We start from the raw sequence: 18,572 nt of genomic DNA on the forward strand, positions 1-18,572 counted from the left end.
TTTGAGGCTTAAGTTCTCAAAAGCATGAGGGATGAGTAAAATAATGTGAGGGCTTAGTAACGTAAGAAAATAGTAGTGAAAAATTATTTCCTATCTGTAGATTGTAGGTGTGATGAAAAGGTACATAGCCAGAAAATGATATTGCTGGATCTTGCAAAATGCTACTGTTAAATTTCTCTTTATTTATCAGTTGCTTTTGGATATATGCTGTGTACTGTTATGTTTCCTTTGCTTTCCTCACGGTTTGTGGTGGAGATTAAGATCACTTGTATGTGTAAAATAAGATTGTTTCATTTTCTTTATTCTTGCTGAACAGTTTTGCATTTGTTTCATTTGAAATATAATTCACAAACTTACATTCAGCAATCTCCATCAAAAAGAGTATGATAAAACTGTAAAACTCTAAGAAAACAGGATGCTCACAAGTTACTTTGCCTTCATCTTCTTCAATTTAATTGTGCTCTTAAATAAACAAACAGAAAACTGCTTAATACTGAGTATGACTGAGTATGTCTAAACTTTAAAGGTATTTTTCTAAAGAAGTGCTGAGCTTTCTCCGAGAATCATCTTCACATTGAAACTGGATGCATTTGTAAATAGCAAACAAAGTTCAAAATTCAGAGCTCAAAGAGAAATTCTTGGTTGATGTAGTTTCTATTGCGGATATGGATCATATGGCTTAACACTGGGCCTTAAAATGCTTTTTAATGGTATTTTAAATTGTATTTGGTGCATTTTTATTAAATAACTTGATAATGTAGACTCACTGTATTACAGTGAGTTGAAATTAGTTTTCACTTAACCACTACGTGAAAATTAATGTGGAAAATTAAAAATTTGTGGAATTCCAGTTGCCTTGGCAAGTTTTTTCATACATATAGAGCATATGTGACACAAATAAATATCCCAAATTATATGATGGTAGTGCATCATTGAGGTATAACATTAGGTTTCATTAAATATGTCTTGAAATAGAAAAGTAATTTTTCTGAGCTTTTAAAGGAATTGCTGTAAAAATTACTAACGAAAGTATGAATTTTTCTCTTTGATGAGTTTTTCAGCCATTACTGCTGTGCTGTTTACAAGCAAAAACAAGTAGGTAATCTGGAAAATAAATGCGAATTCTTAACCTTTCCTGGATAACATGTGGAAATGTAGGCAGAGGTTTGTTGGAGTCTTCAGATTAAAAAAATTAATATTAAAAAAAACTGAAGCATTAAGACCAAGCCCTATATCCATGAAATTATAAAAGAATTTACAAGTCTTTTAATAAATACTTTAATGAAGTGATTCTCCTCGTTTCCAAAATTTTCTCAAAAGCAAAAAAGTAGGAAAAATTAGAAGACATCAAAACATTTCAAGAGTTGTATAACCAATTTTACTGTATGTCATATAAAGATGTTGGTTTTTTTAATGCTTATTGTAGGAGGAGGAATTGGAGGCCCAAATTTCATTCCTACAAGGGCAGCTGAACGACTTGGAAGCCATGTGCAAATATTGTGCAAAGATGATGAACACACATCTTGGTAAGTGCCATACCCTGTATTAACCTGATCATCTTTGCAAAGGCTCTTCTGATGTTTGGATTAGAACAAAATTAATATTTATGTAGTACACTGCTTATTATTTTAGATGTCACACAAAAAATTGAATTAATGTATGCAGTTGTTCACAAAAGACAGAGATCTCCTAGAAGGAGTCCCTTGGAGGGCCACAAAGATAATAAAGGGTCCGGATCATCTCCCATATGAGGAAAGGCTGAGTAACCTGGGTCTGTTCAGCCTGGGGAAAAGAAGACTGAGAGGGGATCTGATGAATGTTTATAAATATGGAAAGAAAGATGTGTGGCAAGTGGATAAGGCCAGGCTTATCTCGGTGGTGTGTAGAGTTGGGACAAGGAGTAATGGTGTAAAATTTGAACATAAGAGGTTCCATACAAACATGCTAAAGAACTTCTGTATGGTAAGGGTGATGGAGCACTGGAATAGGTTGCCCAGAGAGGCTGTGGAGTCTCCTTCTGTGGAGATATTCAAGACTCACCTGGATGCCTACCTGTATGACCTATTGTAGGGAACCTGCTTTAGCAATGGGGTTGGGCTTGATGGTCTCTTGAGGTCCTTTCCAAGCCCTGAGGTTCTGTGATTCGGTATCATACTGTCACACCATTAAACGTGAGAGTGTATTAGCCGCTGACAATGCTAAGAAAAAATTAGTTGCTTTAGCACAGATGGTCTTTGTTCTAAAGATTTTGTTTTTGTTAGAGGTGTGCTAGAACTCACATCTCATTCTGTAAGCTTGTCTGCAGTTCAACAGTCCCAGAATCATACTTGGTACATGTAGTGATAGTTGTATAAAATCCATATACTTTCATTAAATATAGCATCTGCACAGTGTACACTGGTCAATTTCATTTTGTAAAAATGTGTTACCGTAGGCTAGCTACTTTGTAGTGTTTTGCTTAGACCAGAAGAAATATGTTAAAATGGAAGCTACCTTGGGAAGAAAATCAACAAATACTGCATTCTATAATTTGATTTATATATTGCCAAGACTAATCAGAAAAAAAAATAAACAAAAAGCCTTCAGTCGATTCAGGTATTAAATATACTTAGCTAGACTTTGATAAAAGCAGTATTTTTAAACTGTGTTGAACCAAAATCCAAAGGTTACTATATTTAGTTATGTGCAAAAAACAGCGTTATTAAGAAATCAGAGCACAAGTGCAGTGTTTTCAAAGCTTGTTTATGTCCTGCAACATCACAGTTGAAGCAAGTAATTTCAAGTTGAGTGTTTCAGTGGGTAGAACTAAATATACATTACCTAAATTTACGAGGTCAAAAAGATGTGAAAGCCGAGTTGTACTTGCATTTTCATTTTCTTTTATGTGTGTCCATATAATTTTAGTAGCCACTGTTACAATCCTAGGAAAAGCTATAAATACTGTGTTATTTGAAAGTTTGGAATCACAGCCTTCAAAACCCAAGTGTAAACCTCTGAGCACAACCGCTTTATTCTGCTGTAGTGTATTCCTTCTGCAAGGGCATCTGGGCAGCGGGTTAGACAAGTGCACTTAAATCCTTTAGCAATTAACAGTTAATTACAATAAATAGAACACAAGAGAGTCTGAGATGCCATCAACCTTACCAGTTCCTGCTTTTGTTGCAAACTGAAGAGCTTAGGTGTCTCCAGGTTAGCTAGCAGATGATCCATGGGAAGCCAGGAATAAAACCACCAAGATTCTTGCCAGTATGACCTGGGCAAAAATCTGTCAGGCGATCCTGACATCAGCAAGCTGATCAAGAAAACTCTCAATAGCTCCTGGGTGTAACCCTCAAGGATTGTTTCCAGAGTCCATCCATTACTCATTGCTTCAAGAAATGACAGCAAAATAAAACTCAGAAAATACCTGGTCATTTCTAGGTTGGAGGAAAGGTTAGCAAGGTCTGCTATTGTAACTAGTCTAGTACTGCCTCAGGTGTCTCTTACCTGTGAAAATTATTTCAGAGACCCAAGACCAGATAACAATGAATTATATACACATAGTGATCAAAATCTCTCAACAGAGTCTTTGCTAGCTGGGACACTTTTTGATTCTCTTAAATAGGTTACTTTTTGCAGCAGAACATTTTTATTGTCTTCCTTTGAATTTTTTAGGGCTTTCATATGCTTTTTCTGGTGGGTTAATCAAGTCAGGATATGCTGTATTAGCAGCTGCACAGCAAAGTGGTAATTTAACAAAGGGAAGGTCGTTTCTTTACTTCCATGTGGTAATTCCTCTTTTTTAAAATGTGTAGTGCAGCATTACATTAGTACACTTTGATAAAATCATGGGTTCAGGTGATAATCCACTATGATCTTTAAAATTTTGTGACTCACAGCTTTTTAAACACAGGATTTTATCCTCTAGATGTAATCAGGAAATGTTTACATGTATGTTCCTTGGATTTGATTATGTTGAAATTCACTTGCTGTCCTTTGGCTCTTTAGCTGAATAAGTCAGGTTATTTTGCAATGTGCTCTGTTTCCTGCTAGCACTTGAAATGCAGACTCTGCTGTCATGCATTTAATAGTTGGGTAAATTATTAATTAAAACACATGGATATGCAGAACTTGAGGAGTCACCCAAAATAAATTCCTTCTAAGTTCTGTCTAAGGTCTGCCTTTTAAATCTAAATAGTTTGTGCAAACTCAATCGTTAGCTTTTTTCCTGCATTATATTTGCAGCTTGCTTTTTAACAACACAGTGTTAATTCTAGCTTATGGAAATGTGCAGCACGGAACTACTCAGTTGGCACTATGAACAGAGAGTATCAAACAATTGTAGGATGTTCTTTCTCTTACAGGAGGGATCCTGATGACCATCAGGACAGTTACTTTGTGATGTGACAGAGATGTCACATTATAGCTCAGAAATGATTGAGATAACCAGGAAGTCATCTGTTCTGTTTTTCTAGTACTTTACAATCTATTTGCATCAAATATAATTATATTCCCATTTTATATTATATACTATAACTTTATATGTTTTGTTCAATTAAAATCTCAGTCAGAACTCTTTGCCACATAAAGTCACCAGATTTCTTTTTACCAAGAACTTTGCCTTTTACTTTTCTATAGGTTTCAGTGAATAACTATTATTAGCGCTTTTTTTTTTTTTTTTTTTTTATCTTTTTTGCATAGAACATGAGGAATGACCACAAGGGATAGAAAAGCAGTTTTTATTTTGTTCATGTATTCGAAGATGCTTTTATTAAATGTTTATCTACTTCTGTAAATAACACACATGGTGAACCAGACAGCAACGACATAATTAACTGCCTGTAATATCAAGGGATGTTACCATGGTAATGAATGATGATTCTGAAATATTACTACTGATTGCTATGTGTAGAAATTAGAAATAGGCTTTTGATCATGAAAACAGAGGAAAGTCATTGTGTGATTTTTGTGTCCTTCTTAGAGCTGTGCAGCAGAAAGAGCTTTAATTTTCACCCCCTTTCCCTTTACCGCTGAAGCGTTGCTGGGGTGAAATGCCTTTTAATGCCTCCAAGGATAATTGTTGAGATTTGTGTATGTAGAACTGTCAGACAGGAAGGCAGATTTTGCTTCTGTTACCACCCTTTTCCACCAGCTTGTCATAGCTTTCAAAAGAAAGAATTCTGTATGTTCCATTTTTCCATTAATGAAATGAAAATGCATCCAATCTTGTAAGCCTGTCCTGCGGCTTTGTTTGTAATATAAATGCAGAATAGTACTCAGCTGACAGTGAAAGAATATATTTGCCATAGCTATTACTGCTTCAGCATTATGACAGATATATTTTTTCTGATGTTTCTTTTTTACACACACTGGCCTTTTTGGGGGAGTAATATCCCCTGTGCCTTCAGTAATACAGTAATTTTCTTCAGCATTTTTTTTTCTGAGGTACTTTTCTGTTAGTGCTCATAAACTCCTCAGGGCTCAATGATTCAGAAAGCTGTAATATACTGGTTAAATATTGCAGTATTATAACCTAACATAATATTACTTACTTCTTGAATAATTTTAATTGCTTCCTCTTTTTCTTTAACTGTGTCAAAAGAAGGGGATTGAGATAGCAGGTGCCATCAGATGTCATATTTCTCCTGTTCAATGTGACCTCTGTCTGATGTCTTAGAGCAGATCATGAATTATTTCTGTAAGAAATTTGCATCCCAGTATATCACTCCCAACGCCCCACAGTAACCACTGGTGGGCTCCTCTCTTCGCATTTGACATGGAGTTGAGTTTGAGGTGTTGGTGAAGTCAGTCCCGAGGTTCTCAGGCAGCCGAGCTTCATTACATCTCAGGCCTGAGACCACACAATATTGTTAAGTGGCAGTTCAAATGACAGCAGTTAACAATAGTGCCGTCTGCTTTTCCGGTATCCTTAGGGTTTGGTTTTTGTCACTACCCACCCAGGATTAAAGCACAGACTGTTAGCAAAAAGTCAATAGAAATTCTGGAGAAGTATAAACCCTTCAATGGCCCATAATAACATGAGAGGTTGTGAAAGATGTTTATGAGTTGGACAGTTTTGCTCCAGAGAGAAAAGTGATGAATTTTAAAATGTAATCTGTTTATAAGGGACAGGAACCAATCCGTCATCACTGTTCTTAAAACTGAAGTACCTAATATTTGTTTCCAGCAGAGATGCAGCTTCAGACCTCCAAGTATGTGAAAGTGCAAGTACAGCAAGTTCTTTTCTCGACAGGAAATTTTCAGCTATGTAAATCTTTACATAGAAACTATTCCTTTCTGATAGATAATTTGTCAGATTGTGACAGTATAGAAACTAAGATCATTCCACTCTTGCTTTTGCTTATGGGCAGGACTGTATAAATACAGGCAGGTTGCTTCCACAGTGAGCTGGGGTCCAGGTGCAATTTAGCTACTTTCTCACAGCATAGACCCTCTGCTAGTAAGCCCTGTATACTCACGCCAGCTTTGCAGGTAAGCTCACATGATTCTGCACAACACCATAGAAATATGTGCAAAGGTACCCAACAAAGATATAACCATGTTTATGCAGAATGAACATGTCTGCCTGCTTTTATGAGTTTCATCTTCTTTCTGGCACTACTGCTAGAGAATAGTCCAACCTTTTGGCTTTCCTGGGCCACACTGAGTGAAGAATTGTCTTGGGCCACATATGCATAGATTGCTACAAAAGTAATGCCTTCTATTTATTTCCATGGAAACTGTAACAGATACAAAGAGCACATAGTAAAATAGGAAGCATTACTTTTGGAGCAGCCCTCGTAATGTATATATAATGTAGTTAATGTGTATAAGGAACAAAACTTATTTTAATTATTTTTTTAATTAAAACATAAGCAAAGGGGATGGAGAAAACCATAGAATTAGTGGGATATGTGGCCTTGTTTTTGTGGAACCAACGCATCAGGCTGGTTCAATGAAAGTGATTGCCATTCTTTGTGAGCTCCCAAGGTCGGAGATTTTAATTACATTTTATTCTTCCTGTGCTTCACCCTTGAAAACTGCTGTTCACAAATGTATGTGCTGCCAAAAAGCAGTAACGTGTAAGGTGTGATTCTGAAGCGAGGGGTTTTTCTCTCTGGTAAGATGGGATTTGATCGTGTCATACTTTTTACTTGATAGTCTGATTGCAACTCTACACATTCCATTTCAAAATTCACAGGTGTTGTGTTTATGTTGATTGAAAATGGAGTTGCAAATGTACCAAGAAGTTCATGATTTTTTTTGCAATTTGGAAACCTATTCTCAAATTTCTTTATCAAAGCAGAAAGCAAGGTGCGTATTTTTCACTGTTCACAGAACTGTTTAGCCAATGTATGATAATACATTCAATTAATAACTACAGTTAGCCATACACTGCACCCTCCATGTGTTTGATTTCAGTCCAAAGAGTACCAATTGCACACCAACACATGGTCGTTGTGAGCGATGGGCCGACCTGAGCTGCCCAGTGGAGAATAGCCACCACCATGATGGTGTAGGGCAGGAGGTGGCCACAAGACAGGCTGGGCTGGGCCACATGCAGCCCGCAGGCTGTGGATTGGACATGTGTGAGCTAGAAGGACGTTCAGATGGGTCTCTGAAAAAAATTGTTCCATACTGGGCTGACCCTGTACAGGGTTATCCTGAGAATGCATTTTCTAATATGACTTCTGCTATCTGTAATATGTTGCTATGTCCTTCACTACTATTCCAGAGCATCTCTGCTCCTCCAGCACAGCTTATAAAAGGGAAGTAGAAAGGGAAGTTCATCCCCCCTCCTAAACATCACCAGCATTGTGCCACTGAAATGCCTGCTCTAAGCTTTCTTATGTAGAGTGTAGATAGTTGCTTGCTTACAAAATGCCCAGAAGTTATGGCATCACAATCAAAAAATAAAATAAATAAAATAAAATACATAAAATACATAAAATAAAATAAAATTAAATTAAAAAAAATGTTTTTTATCTAACTAGGTGGCTTACTGTTCACAGAGAGCATCTTTGGTAAGATAACAGGACATGTCCCTGCCACAGGCATCAGGAAATGCTGGCAACTGTAAGACTCACTTAGAGTTATGCTGCCTGACATCTCCCAGACAGACATTACTCGGAAGACTCATTAAACATAGTTCAAAGCCACCTTTTCACTGCAATTATTGCAAACATGGTGAGCATGAAAGGAGAAATAAAAATACAAAACAGAAACTTACAGAATATAGTTGCTAGTATAATTTCAGTCACTGTGTGAAATAGCACCTTTAAAACCTTAATTACATTGGCTTCATCCATCCCTCTTATAACAGTCAATGGAATTGTTGCAGTGATGTGTTATATTATAAGGATCTCTTGCAGTGGGGGAGGGAGAGGAGGAAAAAGTTGACTTAATTGCTTGTTATTTCGAGGCTAAGACATCGCTCAGTATAGATCTTGGTACACTACTTGTAAAATGTACGCAATATAACACCGAATTCTTGTTTTATCATGCGATAAGGATAGAATGAGATTGAAATGGAAACTATTCTGCTGCCCTGAGTTGAAGTGATTTTTTTTTTTTTAAAGGTAATTAGTGCATTAAGTGAGTTTCCTCATGCTCAGGACATAAATAAAACTATCCATACTTTATAAACCCAGTGTGTTAAGAAATGCTGTAAGTTAAAAAGGCTGCAACAAACACAGCCCTTTGAGTTTAACCGGGTTTCTTCTGGGTTAAAAATAAAGATATAAAATATCCAGTAAATACTGATAAATGAAGAGCACTAACAGATTTATTAAACAATACAGGAGTAGTTACTGTGAAACAAATGTTTATTATATAACTTTGTTTTCAGGCTCTCCCTTCTGGTCATGCTCTAATTTTATGTCTAGATACAGATATACATGTGTGTGTCCAGGAAGAATTTTTATTGCTCCATGAAATTAAAATACCTTTTAGTCCCATGAAGGTGACTCTTAAGGTCAAATACATACAGTTAACAACTGTGTTAATCCTGAAAGTCCAGCTGTGATAGGCACCTACAAACCCTTTCATCTCAGCAGTCCTGATAAGATTAAAATAAGCTTACATACTCCATAATTACCTACATTAAGATCTTTCCTTGCAAGTTTCAGCAAATTCCTGTCACGGTATTTACTTCTGTCATTTGTTGTTTCTTTAACTTTGTAGGGTGAGCATCTCCCTTCTGCTGACTGTTGACCATCCACCTTTTCCTTCCCAGCATCTCTTAGGCTTTGATCTGTCTTGTGATATCAGCTTTAGAGCACTAAAACCTTGATAGAAGCTAAATTCCAGCATGATTAAACTGTTAACTTACCCATTATTTCCATAAAGATCTTTGCTATTCTTATAATTGAACCATACTGTTGTCACTGTTTTGCTTGTTATTTTCTTCAAGATTTACATTTCATTTAATCAGCCAGGTGAGCAGGGGCATATACAATATATTTCTTTCACTCTTCATACTTTGTTTAGCCATTCATGGTTGTCCATCATGTTGAGAACACTTGTCATCATTAGGAGAAGGGCATAGAAGCTACTTGAATGATGCTGGAAACCGTTTTCACTGAAGAGGACTGCAGTTAGTAGATGAGCCAGGTTACATGGAAAAGTCCCTGTCTTCAGAACAGAGCAGCAGCAGGACCAAAAATTACAGAAAGAGAGGACAGGAAGTCAGTTTGTGCAGATTTATCAAATCTATACAAGACATTCAAAAGGATAGAGGAAAAATAAGGCAAACAGGGAAATGACTTTCCTTTAACATGTGTTTCTAATTATTTTTATTAATGGGAATGTAACTGCACTTCACAGCTGGGATTGATGTGCTTTTCAGTTTTAATCTGGGCACAAATTCAGCACTACTGTCAATAATGTACTCCCAAGGACTTCTGAGTAAGTGATACAAATATGACTCAGAGCTTACAAGATCTTTCTTTTTTAAGTCAAAGCTAATGTAAATTGCAGTCTCTTCTACTAGATGAAACAGTTTCATGGGAAGCTGATGATGCTACTGAATGGACACGCTGTAGAATTCAGTCATTTCTGACATCAAACATCCAAGGAATAATACAACAGAACATGTAGTCATCTTACTCAAAACCTGTATATACTCATTGGATATCTAGAAAATCTTAAAGAGTACAACACTGGTTTTTGGAGTATCACCCATTTTCTCATGGCACACATAACACTAATGTCTTCTTTTACAGAAATGCCACAGATGTAAAGATTTAGAAACAACAGTCTGCAGTGAACGTAGAGACTAGATTTAATAGATGGCTGATATTTCTTAAATGAAGCAATAGCTATGAGGCAAACAAAAAAGTCTCAAAAAATTACCAAAAAATAGTTTAAAAATACATATGAGTAACTAAAACAAAATAGTTCAAGTTAGTATCTATGCTGTATCACACTCTAGCCATAAAGAGAACAGAAAGTCCTGTAGTTGTTAAGATCCATAATTTCTCTATTTATGCTGCTTGAAAATTGAAAGCACTTGTATCAAAATGAGTATTCCTTCTTAATAAAGAAGTCTTTAGTTTAGATGCTTTAGCTTTCCTTCCAAGTTGACATATTTCTTTACTGATGACACGCATCATAGAAAATGTCCTTAAGTATGTTTTAAATAGAACTTCAGGTTTTATGGATGTTTGCTGTCAAAACTCTCAATTTATCCATGTTTTCATGTGGCATTTACCACAGTGGTATTTGAGTAAATCATTCTGCTTGTAAAATCAAAAGCAGTTTTAATTAATTCAGCCATACAAGGAGTAGACAACTTTGCATTTTAGAAATCTCCGCGTGATCTACAAGAACTGTCTTTTGCACAACCATAGCAATTTTTTAGTGTATTGTCTGCAATCCATTGCAATATGAATCATTTAGATTGTGAGGAAATGAAATAGTTTTCCCTTAGGAGAGGCTGCAATTTCTTATGGCTATTAAGATTGTCACTTATGCAGAGCAAATTGTCATTTGCTTGTCACTTCATACTATGGTTGTTTTTCTTTATTTCTGGTGAATGTAAACAGCAATAGGAAGACAACCATTCCACACAAGGAAAGAGAGGAAAAAAACTGCCTTGAACTTTCAGAAAAATACACTGCTCGAAAGAGCTCAGAGAGTAGTGGTCCTAGTAGGTATCTGTAGCCATGGGTAAAGAAAGATGCATGTGAGACATGCAGATGTCATTTGTCTCAACAGTGATCAAGAATGTAAGTAGTGTGGGATAGTACAGGGTCTCACCACCATCAGGGCCAAAATTTCTTTAAAAAATCATTTCTGTATATCAAGAGCATGCTCTGTCATATGTCATGGGAGGCACAGCATCCATGCTTTTTCTGTGTTCTCTTTGGAATCACAGGGTGTCTGTGTATACGCTGTTGTCTTTGAATACTTCAGCACTGGCATAAACACAATGTGTATGTTAAACAAGATTTGAAAGAATGGATTTTTCTCCTGGAAGTCCATAACACTTCTGGTAGAAATAAAGTATTTGCAGCAAAAACAGAACAAAATATTATGAGAAGCTAAATGTTAGTCCATCCCTCAAGCTTTTTAATGGTAGTGAAAAAAAGATGGCTTGCTATTACTAGTATAATGTTGGAAATTTTGGAAACATTTCATATTAACTCTCACTTTGCTGCAAAAATGATACAAAAGAACTGGAACACAAGAGTTTTCTGCAGGCCTTGATATGTGAATTTGGGGTTTGTTTTTCTTTTCATGAGGAATATCACAGTGCTGAAGTGGTACACATCTCTTCCCTTACTGATGATGACGTTGGCAACGAGAATGCCTTTTTGCATTGTGGCTTTGAATGAAGGATGAAAAACAGGCTTAACATTATTCTAGCACTGTTGATTGTTCACAAATCACTGATCATTTACTACTAATAGAAAGGTATCATTCATAATGTAGTTTGCAGCTCTTTGTAGTTAGCTCCTCTCAGCAGAAGGCACCTTCCTGGGAAGGTCACTCAGAGCCTGGGTTAAACTGGAAATTTGGAGAGAAATTCACTGCAACAAGACAATGAAATAGGAGAAAGCAAAGAACCTAAGAGTGACAGTGATAAGGTTATTGCCAGATTCAGTCTTCTCCTATGCATGATCTGTGTCAGTAGAAAGTTAAGTCCAGGTTATGCCTTGATCCTGCAGGACTGTAGGCCTGTGTAATTCCCACCTCCCTGTTGGAAATGAAGAGGTGCAGATTTGTCTTTCACACAAGTAGCCGTGAGGGGATGGATGCCTGAGACAACCTTGCATACAACAAGCTAGTTTTCCCACTGCTGCTACTATTTGTCCTCATTTAGCACCACTCTGTGTTTCTTGCAGTATCTGCATTGAAGGCATGCTTATTTTTCAGTGACCATTAGTTTATTTAATGAGCACCTAAAATAATTAGGCCAAACATACCAGCTTTTCCACCTTCAAAGAGAAAATTTGGTCTTTAAATGTAATAGCTTTTGAACAGCCCCTTTCCCTGGATGAGGAGCTCAGCAGTTACTGTACTCACCATCATGCAATATGCAGCAGTTCAGTCATCAAAGAGCATAAGCCTTCTCTAATATTACTGCTAGGGGCTGATGTGGATTATCTTCCTCCTTTCAACTTGGTACAGCAAATTATAGTATATACACAGTTTAAATTTTAGAACTTAGGGAGAGGAAATAGAAATCTTGCTTCTCAAAAGAAGTACTACAGTGAGTTTGCACGTGAAGTTATTTACAATTTGAGAAAAATGTAAGAGCGGGAAATGGAAACTATTTCATCTTAACTCTTCAGTTGTTTCAACTAGCCTGTTGCCACCTTAACACTCAATACTCTCTATATTTTGTGGAAAAGGACAAAAATGCAATCATCTGCATATTATTCCTCTGTAGTTACAATTGTCTTTAATATATATCAAGGCATAATATCCCTAAGGAAGTAGTTATTAGCTGGTCAGTTAACTATCAAAATGCAATGAATCTTCTCATTTGATAATAAGTTTTCAAAATGTATTCTCACGAATTACATAAAAAAGCATTTCTTTGCTTGTGAGTCTTGATGGAGGACCACCATTACAGTGCATAATGTTGCTGACTTCTGAGGAGAGGAACAATATCATAACAAATGTCATGCTTCCTGTCACTCATACAGGTGCTTCAACGAAACTGGATTGCAAAGGGTGGTCACAACAGGAGAATGTGACTGAAGAGGCACTCATTCATGCACAGTCACATTGCCTTTATACTTCTTTCCTCTAAAAATTTTATATTATACTTCTTTACTCATTAGCCAGGGAAAATGAGTGAGCACTGATCAATTTGGTCTCCATACTTAGCACTTATTTGATAAATAATAAACAGCATTCAAAAGGGATGAGCGTAGTAAATAGGAAGCTGTGTGCAGTTCAAGGGCATATTCAGAAGAAGAAAAATCCATTGCCAGTTCCACAGGGAAGCCTTCATTCTATTTCACTGTAGCTCCGACTTATGAGCTTATGTCACTACTATTACCAGGGGGAAAAGTGGCTGATTACAGTGATTTGCACGTTTGGACTTTTTTCTGTGCTAAGTAGAAAAGTGCCCAGAAGTGTTCTTCAACAAATTCACAGTGGGCATTCTTCCAAAATACATTCTAATATTTTTAACTGGTTAAAAAATGATGATAGTAATAATAATAATAATAATAATAATAATAACAACAACAACAACAATAGGCCCTCTTTATCCAAAACATATGTCATCTTGTACTTGAAAATTCAAGGAGAAATGTTTGAAATGCAACAATTCTTTATTAGACAACTTCGAAGTGTTTACAAACTTTTCTCTCAATCTTTTTTTCTCTGACACTAATACTAAAATCTGGCATTAATCTTCCTGAAGTAAATATGTGATTATATGAATACTTGTATTGATTTTTACTGCTGACATTCATCATTCCATTCATAAATCCTTAAAAATCTCAATACATTTTTTCACAGAAAAAGCTGATTTTGGTTGCAATTATAGATACTCTTTTTTTTTTTTTAATGCTGACTTATAAACATCTGTAAAGAACAGAAATAATAATAGATTATTTCCACATCATTAGGAAGGTCAACATTTACTCTCACTCCTTTATTTTCCCCATTGTTTTTAGATCTCCCACGTTTATCTTTAGGTTTGATGCTTGTCTTGAACTATTTTCCTCGTCCATCTGCTCAGTCATTATGCCTACCTTAATTGCTAATGCATGTTTGTAATTTATGTAGGGGATCGGGCACTACAGATATGTTTTTATTTCCAATGCTGAGAAATGGAAAAGACAGTTGAATTCAGGTTGTGATTATGTGTTATTTTCCTGCCTATGAAGACTTGGACTTTAGACTTCTGATTTTTAAAGTTCTGAATCTTTTAAAAGTGGAAAATCGTTACTGTTTATTAAACAGTGTAAAATCACTATCTAAAGTGTAATTTTATAAGTAAATGTTTACGTATTTTATTTACCAAGTTGAAGGATAGGACTATTTATGTGTAAGAGATATTAAAAGAGAAAGCAACGTTGTTTCTTTATGCTTTCTCTCAATTCATGATGCTATGTATGAGGAAAGATCTAATTTCACATTAGCCTTGATAATGCAATCTTTCTGATGTAAGATTCATACCAGACTTTGTTCAATTGCACTGTTTGATTTCATTGCTGCTGGAATCTTCTCCTGTTGTATGATAAATAATAAGTGCTAAGTAGTGTAAACTTGCATCTCCTTGTTCAGATGCGCTCTATGCAAAGCTGAGTCATCCTAGCCCATCATTGCTCTTGACCTTGATCATATTGCCTTTCAAGAACTCATCTGCTGTTGCCTTCCACAGCTCTTTTATTCCTTCTGCTTCGCAGATAGCTTCTCTACAAGTTATTTTATAGTTTAGGTTTGGATCTTTTCCCTTCACTGTCCTTCCTGTTCATCATTTATACCTACTACTAATTTCTGGCCACAATTTCAAACTTATTTATAGGTGAGTTTTAAATCCATATTTCTACCTTTACACTCTCATTTAGTCCAGTCTCCCACATCTCATTCTTTTGCTGTTTCTTCTGTAAACACAAAACTTAAGCCATATTGCACAATGTTTTTAACTTGAAACCTCACACGCTAAGTTGTCAGTATCTTCATATTTATCCTTGTCAGTGTTGTTGTTGGCTTTCCACTGGCTGGGGCCTTGAACCTGTAAGATAGTTTTAATAACAAACAAATGAAATGCGTGTACATAATGACACAAAGCTCTAGTTGTTTAGCAGCTAGGTTACAGATATTTATGAGCAGCAAATCTTTGTTCCCAGATGGACGTCACTGAAGGATTTGGGCTTAGCTCTACCTGTGTAAGACATCAGTGGCACAAAATAGTGTCCTTTTGTTGACAGATACTATCTCACGTTGCAAATGGGTTATTAAGATTCACTGGTGTTTAAGGCTTGAGGAGAAAAGGAGCAGTTAGGAGGCTGGGGAAGGACCTGCCATAGATGCAGAGTTTGCATAGTTCTTGAGGCTGGTTTGGACTGCAAGTCAGGATTGTGTAGAACTTCCCTGGTGTGGGGAAAACCACTGCAGTTCCATCTCTGGTGTATATGGCACACACCATATACCAGCTTCTTGAAATACGTCCTTGGAGGACCGCTGTAGAAATAGAAGACAGGTGTCTTCTGAAATGACAGTATTGCACATCTCCTTCTGCCTCATAAATTTTGCTCAGCCCTGAGTTTTTCAACTAAAGGAAAGGACTGGAGAAAGGGTGAAACTTTGAGTCGTGTTATAGAGAAAAAGACTGTTCCAGTGTTTGCAGTGGCCACGATCTAAATGAAAATTGCTGACTTCTTGCTCAAAGATGGTAGTTATTCCATTGGCCACAGAGGCCAATGTTTTATTCTAGAGTCCACAAGCAATGAGCCCATCAGTACCTTGGTGCAGTAGAGGTCTAGCAGAAGTGCAGGAGCCAGCAGGAGCCTGGCAGCACTGATGTGTTTTGCTGGCCCCACTTCCAGAGCTAATAAGGTTGTCAGCCTCCAGGTCTGTCTGAAATTGTGTTTGCAGGTCACAGGGTTTCACTGTGAGGATGTAAATCAGTGGTAAGTTGGCAGCATATTAGAGGTTATTTAGGGAATATTCTCTCTTTACCTTTTTTTTTTGTTTTGGTGTTGCAGGAAATATTCAGGAAGTCATATTACAAGAACACTTGGAAAAAGAAGATGAAATTCTGGTTTCCTTGGCTGGTTTGAAGCAGGTATAATGATTGCATAACTTAACCTTGTAATCCCTCTGCACTGTTAATCCTCTTTTTTCCCCTTGTTTAAATGTCTTTGTATACTGATGTTTTATTTTCTGTTATAGCTGTTTTACTAATACTAATGCATCAAGTATTGCCAAGCACTTTTATTTAGAAAGTAAAACTGAGCTATAAGGAGTTCAAATGACTTGCACAGTGTCTGCTGCCTGAATTGTTCTGGAAAGGCCTTGAACAAGAGCTGAGGCAATGCAGTTCCAACTTCAGCATTTTTCTTAGCACAGCATGTGCATGCTGTGTAATAATCGTATTTATGTCCCCATTATTTTATTGAGTTGCCACTCGAGTGTCATTCAATCTAAAGAAAAAATGCTACATATATAAAATAAGAATGCTAATGAGCATCTGAAGCTCTGATTTTACTATATACTATGCTCCCTGGAAATTCATTTTATCAGGAATGGTGTGACATGCTAAATCTATAAGAGGAAATATGAGCAGTTTCATTCTCTTTAGATTTGTTTTCCAGATTCTGTAACAACAACATTGCAATTATATTTACATCTTTACATCTTTAGCCTATATAGCTATTAAGACTGACTTATTTCCTATCATCAAAGCAATGGTTATGGGGAAATAGTGTTTGAGAGCTTTAAAAAATTCAGAATTCCTCAAGACTTCTATCTTACAGTCTTTCCTCTCCCATTCAACAACAGATCAAAGATATTCTGAAGGGTTCCCTGCGTTTCAATCAGAGCCAACTGGAAGCTGAAGAAAACGAGCAAATCACAATTGCAGATGACCATTACTGCTCCAACAGTCAGAACAAAGGGACTGGTGATATCCTAAAGGGACCTGTTATGACAAAGCAACAGTTGATCTCAGGACGACAGGTAAGATAAAGATATTTCAAACAGTTCGCTGATGGAATTAGTCTTACATTTCTCTTCAGCATGGCTGACACTGCATGAGACACTCCACTTACTGCACACTCACCCTGTAAAAAAAGATGAGTTCTGTCAGAAACACAACTTAGTTCTTGCTGAGATGGTCTGGCCTTAAGCAGTGAGATCCAAGTTTTCTGGTTCATATGGAACCGTGGTTATTTGCATCAATTCTTTTATTGTAGCATTATACTCCACATACAGATATTGAAGTCAAAATGTTTGCATTGTTTGGAGAGAGTAGTTCTTCTTTCAGATTTTTAAATCTACTTCTGAGGTTGATTTCCTACAAACAGTTCTCAAAACTGGAGGCGAATAATCCCATATCAGTTGATTATTCTCATTGTCCTTCCATTATGTAAGAGTTGATTATCTGCATTGCAGTGTATCCTTGGCGAGTGCCAAAAAGGAAATAGCAAGGAGGTTACTTTTACCTTCTACTTCATTGTATTGTCCTTCTCCTTGAATCAGTAAACATTTTCACATACAGAGCATTCAGTAACAGGACACGTTCTCACACAAAGTTATTTTTCTCTAAAGGTAAAACTTCCATCTTTATCTAAAACTCAGTCTGACTCAAATGTGATCTTCAAAGCAATTGCTTTTTTATATGCACATTTCTATATACTTTTCCATCTTAGACTCATCTGCTAGGCCACAACTGACACTCACACCTGTAAATGAGTGGCAGCACTGTCACCACAGAGTCTAGCACAGTCTGCAATCAACTCCTGACAAGTTGACCTAGGAACTCATTTTCAACTACTTATTCTCAAATAATCGCACAGTTGCTTTGATTTATGATACACAATCCTGCTGATGTAGACCATTTTATGAATAAACAAATATAAATAACATTTTACTTATATTTTGATAATGGAAAGAATACTGTATTTTTTTTACTTAGTACTGGCAGGTGTGCAGGCTGAAAAAAAAAAACGATGGTAGCATGTTGGAGCATAATGACGTCCTAATTTTGCATTTTCTTTCCTAGCTTTTTTACTAAGTATTTTTTACTTCCACACAGAATGGCAGATAGTATTTTTTACTATTTTTACTTGGATTTATTATAGAAACTGGAAGATATAATGCCATATGAACTAACAGCATGCAGTATTATTGTGTGCTGGAGAAGCCCTAAGACACCCATCACTCAGCAGAAGTGCTTGGGCATTGCATTCTGAGTGCTGGCAGTGGGGCAGCTGAGGTTTGCTCTGTGCAGGTTTCTTTCCAATGGAAACTTCGAGGGCTCGCCCCAGTGTGTAGTCAGGATATGTGCCTTTAAACTGAACAATGCTCTCAGGTCCCACAGTTTCATTGTGCTCTGTGAGGCTGCTAATAAGCCAACTACAAATGATGTGTGTAGAGGCTGTACTAGCCAAGCTCCATAAGAG

The 18,572-nt window shown here is 36.6% G+C and overlaps 1 protein-coding gene across 5 annotated transcripts in view; it reads left to right on the top strand.

Moving 5' to 3' along the window:
* The window catches only part of TBC1D5 (TBC1 domain family member 5), a 299,398-nt gene that overhangs the window by 272,634 nt on the left and 8,192 nt on the right, over window positions 1–18,572 (top strand). For all 5 annotated transcript variants that reach the window (XM_090142592.1, XM_090142593.1, XM_090142594.1 and 2 more), the window contains 3 exons: window positions 1,427–1,526; window positions 16,155–16,234; window positions 16,951–17,127. In XM_090142592.1, the coding sequence (XP_089998718.1) occupies window positions 1,427–1,526; window positions 16,155–16,234; window positions 16,951–17,127 (357 nt within the window). The remainder of the gene's footprint in view (window positions 1–1,426; window positions 1,527–16,154; window positions 16,235–16,950; window positions 17,128–18,572) is intronic.

The sequence above is a fragment of the Phasianus colchicus genome, chromosome 6 (assembly GCF_987193195.1).
Source record: "Phasianus colchicus chromosome 6, bPhaCol1.hap1.1, whole genome shotgun sequence".
NCBI classification, from domain to species: Eukaryota; Metazoa; Chordata; class Aves; order Galliformes; family Phasianidae; genus Phasianus; species Phasianus colchicus.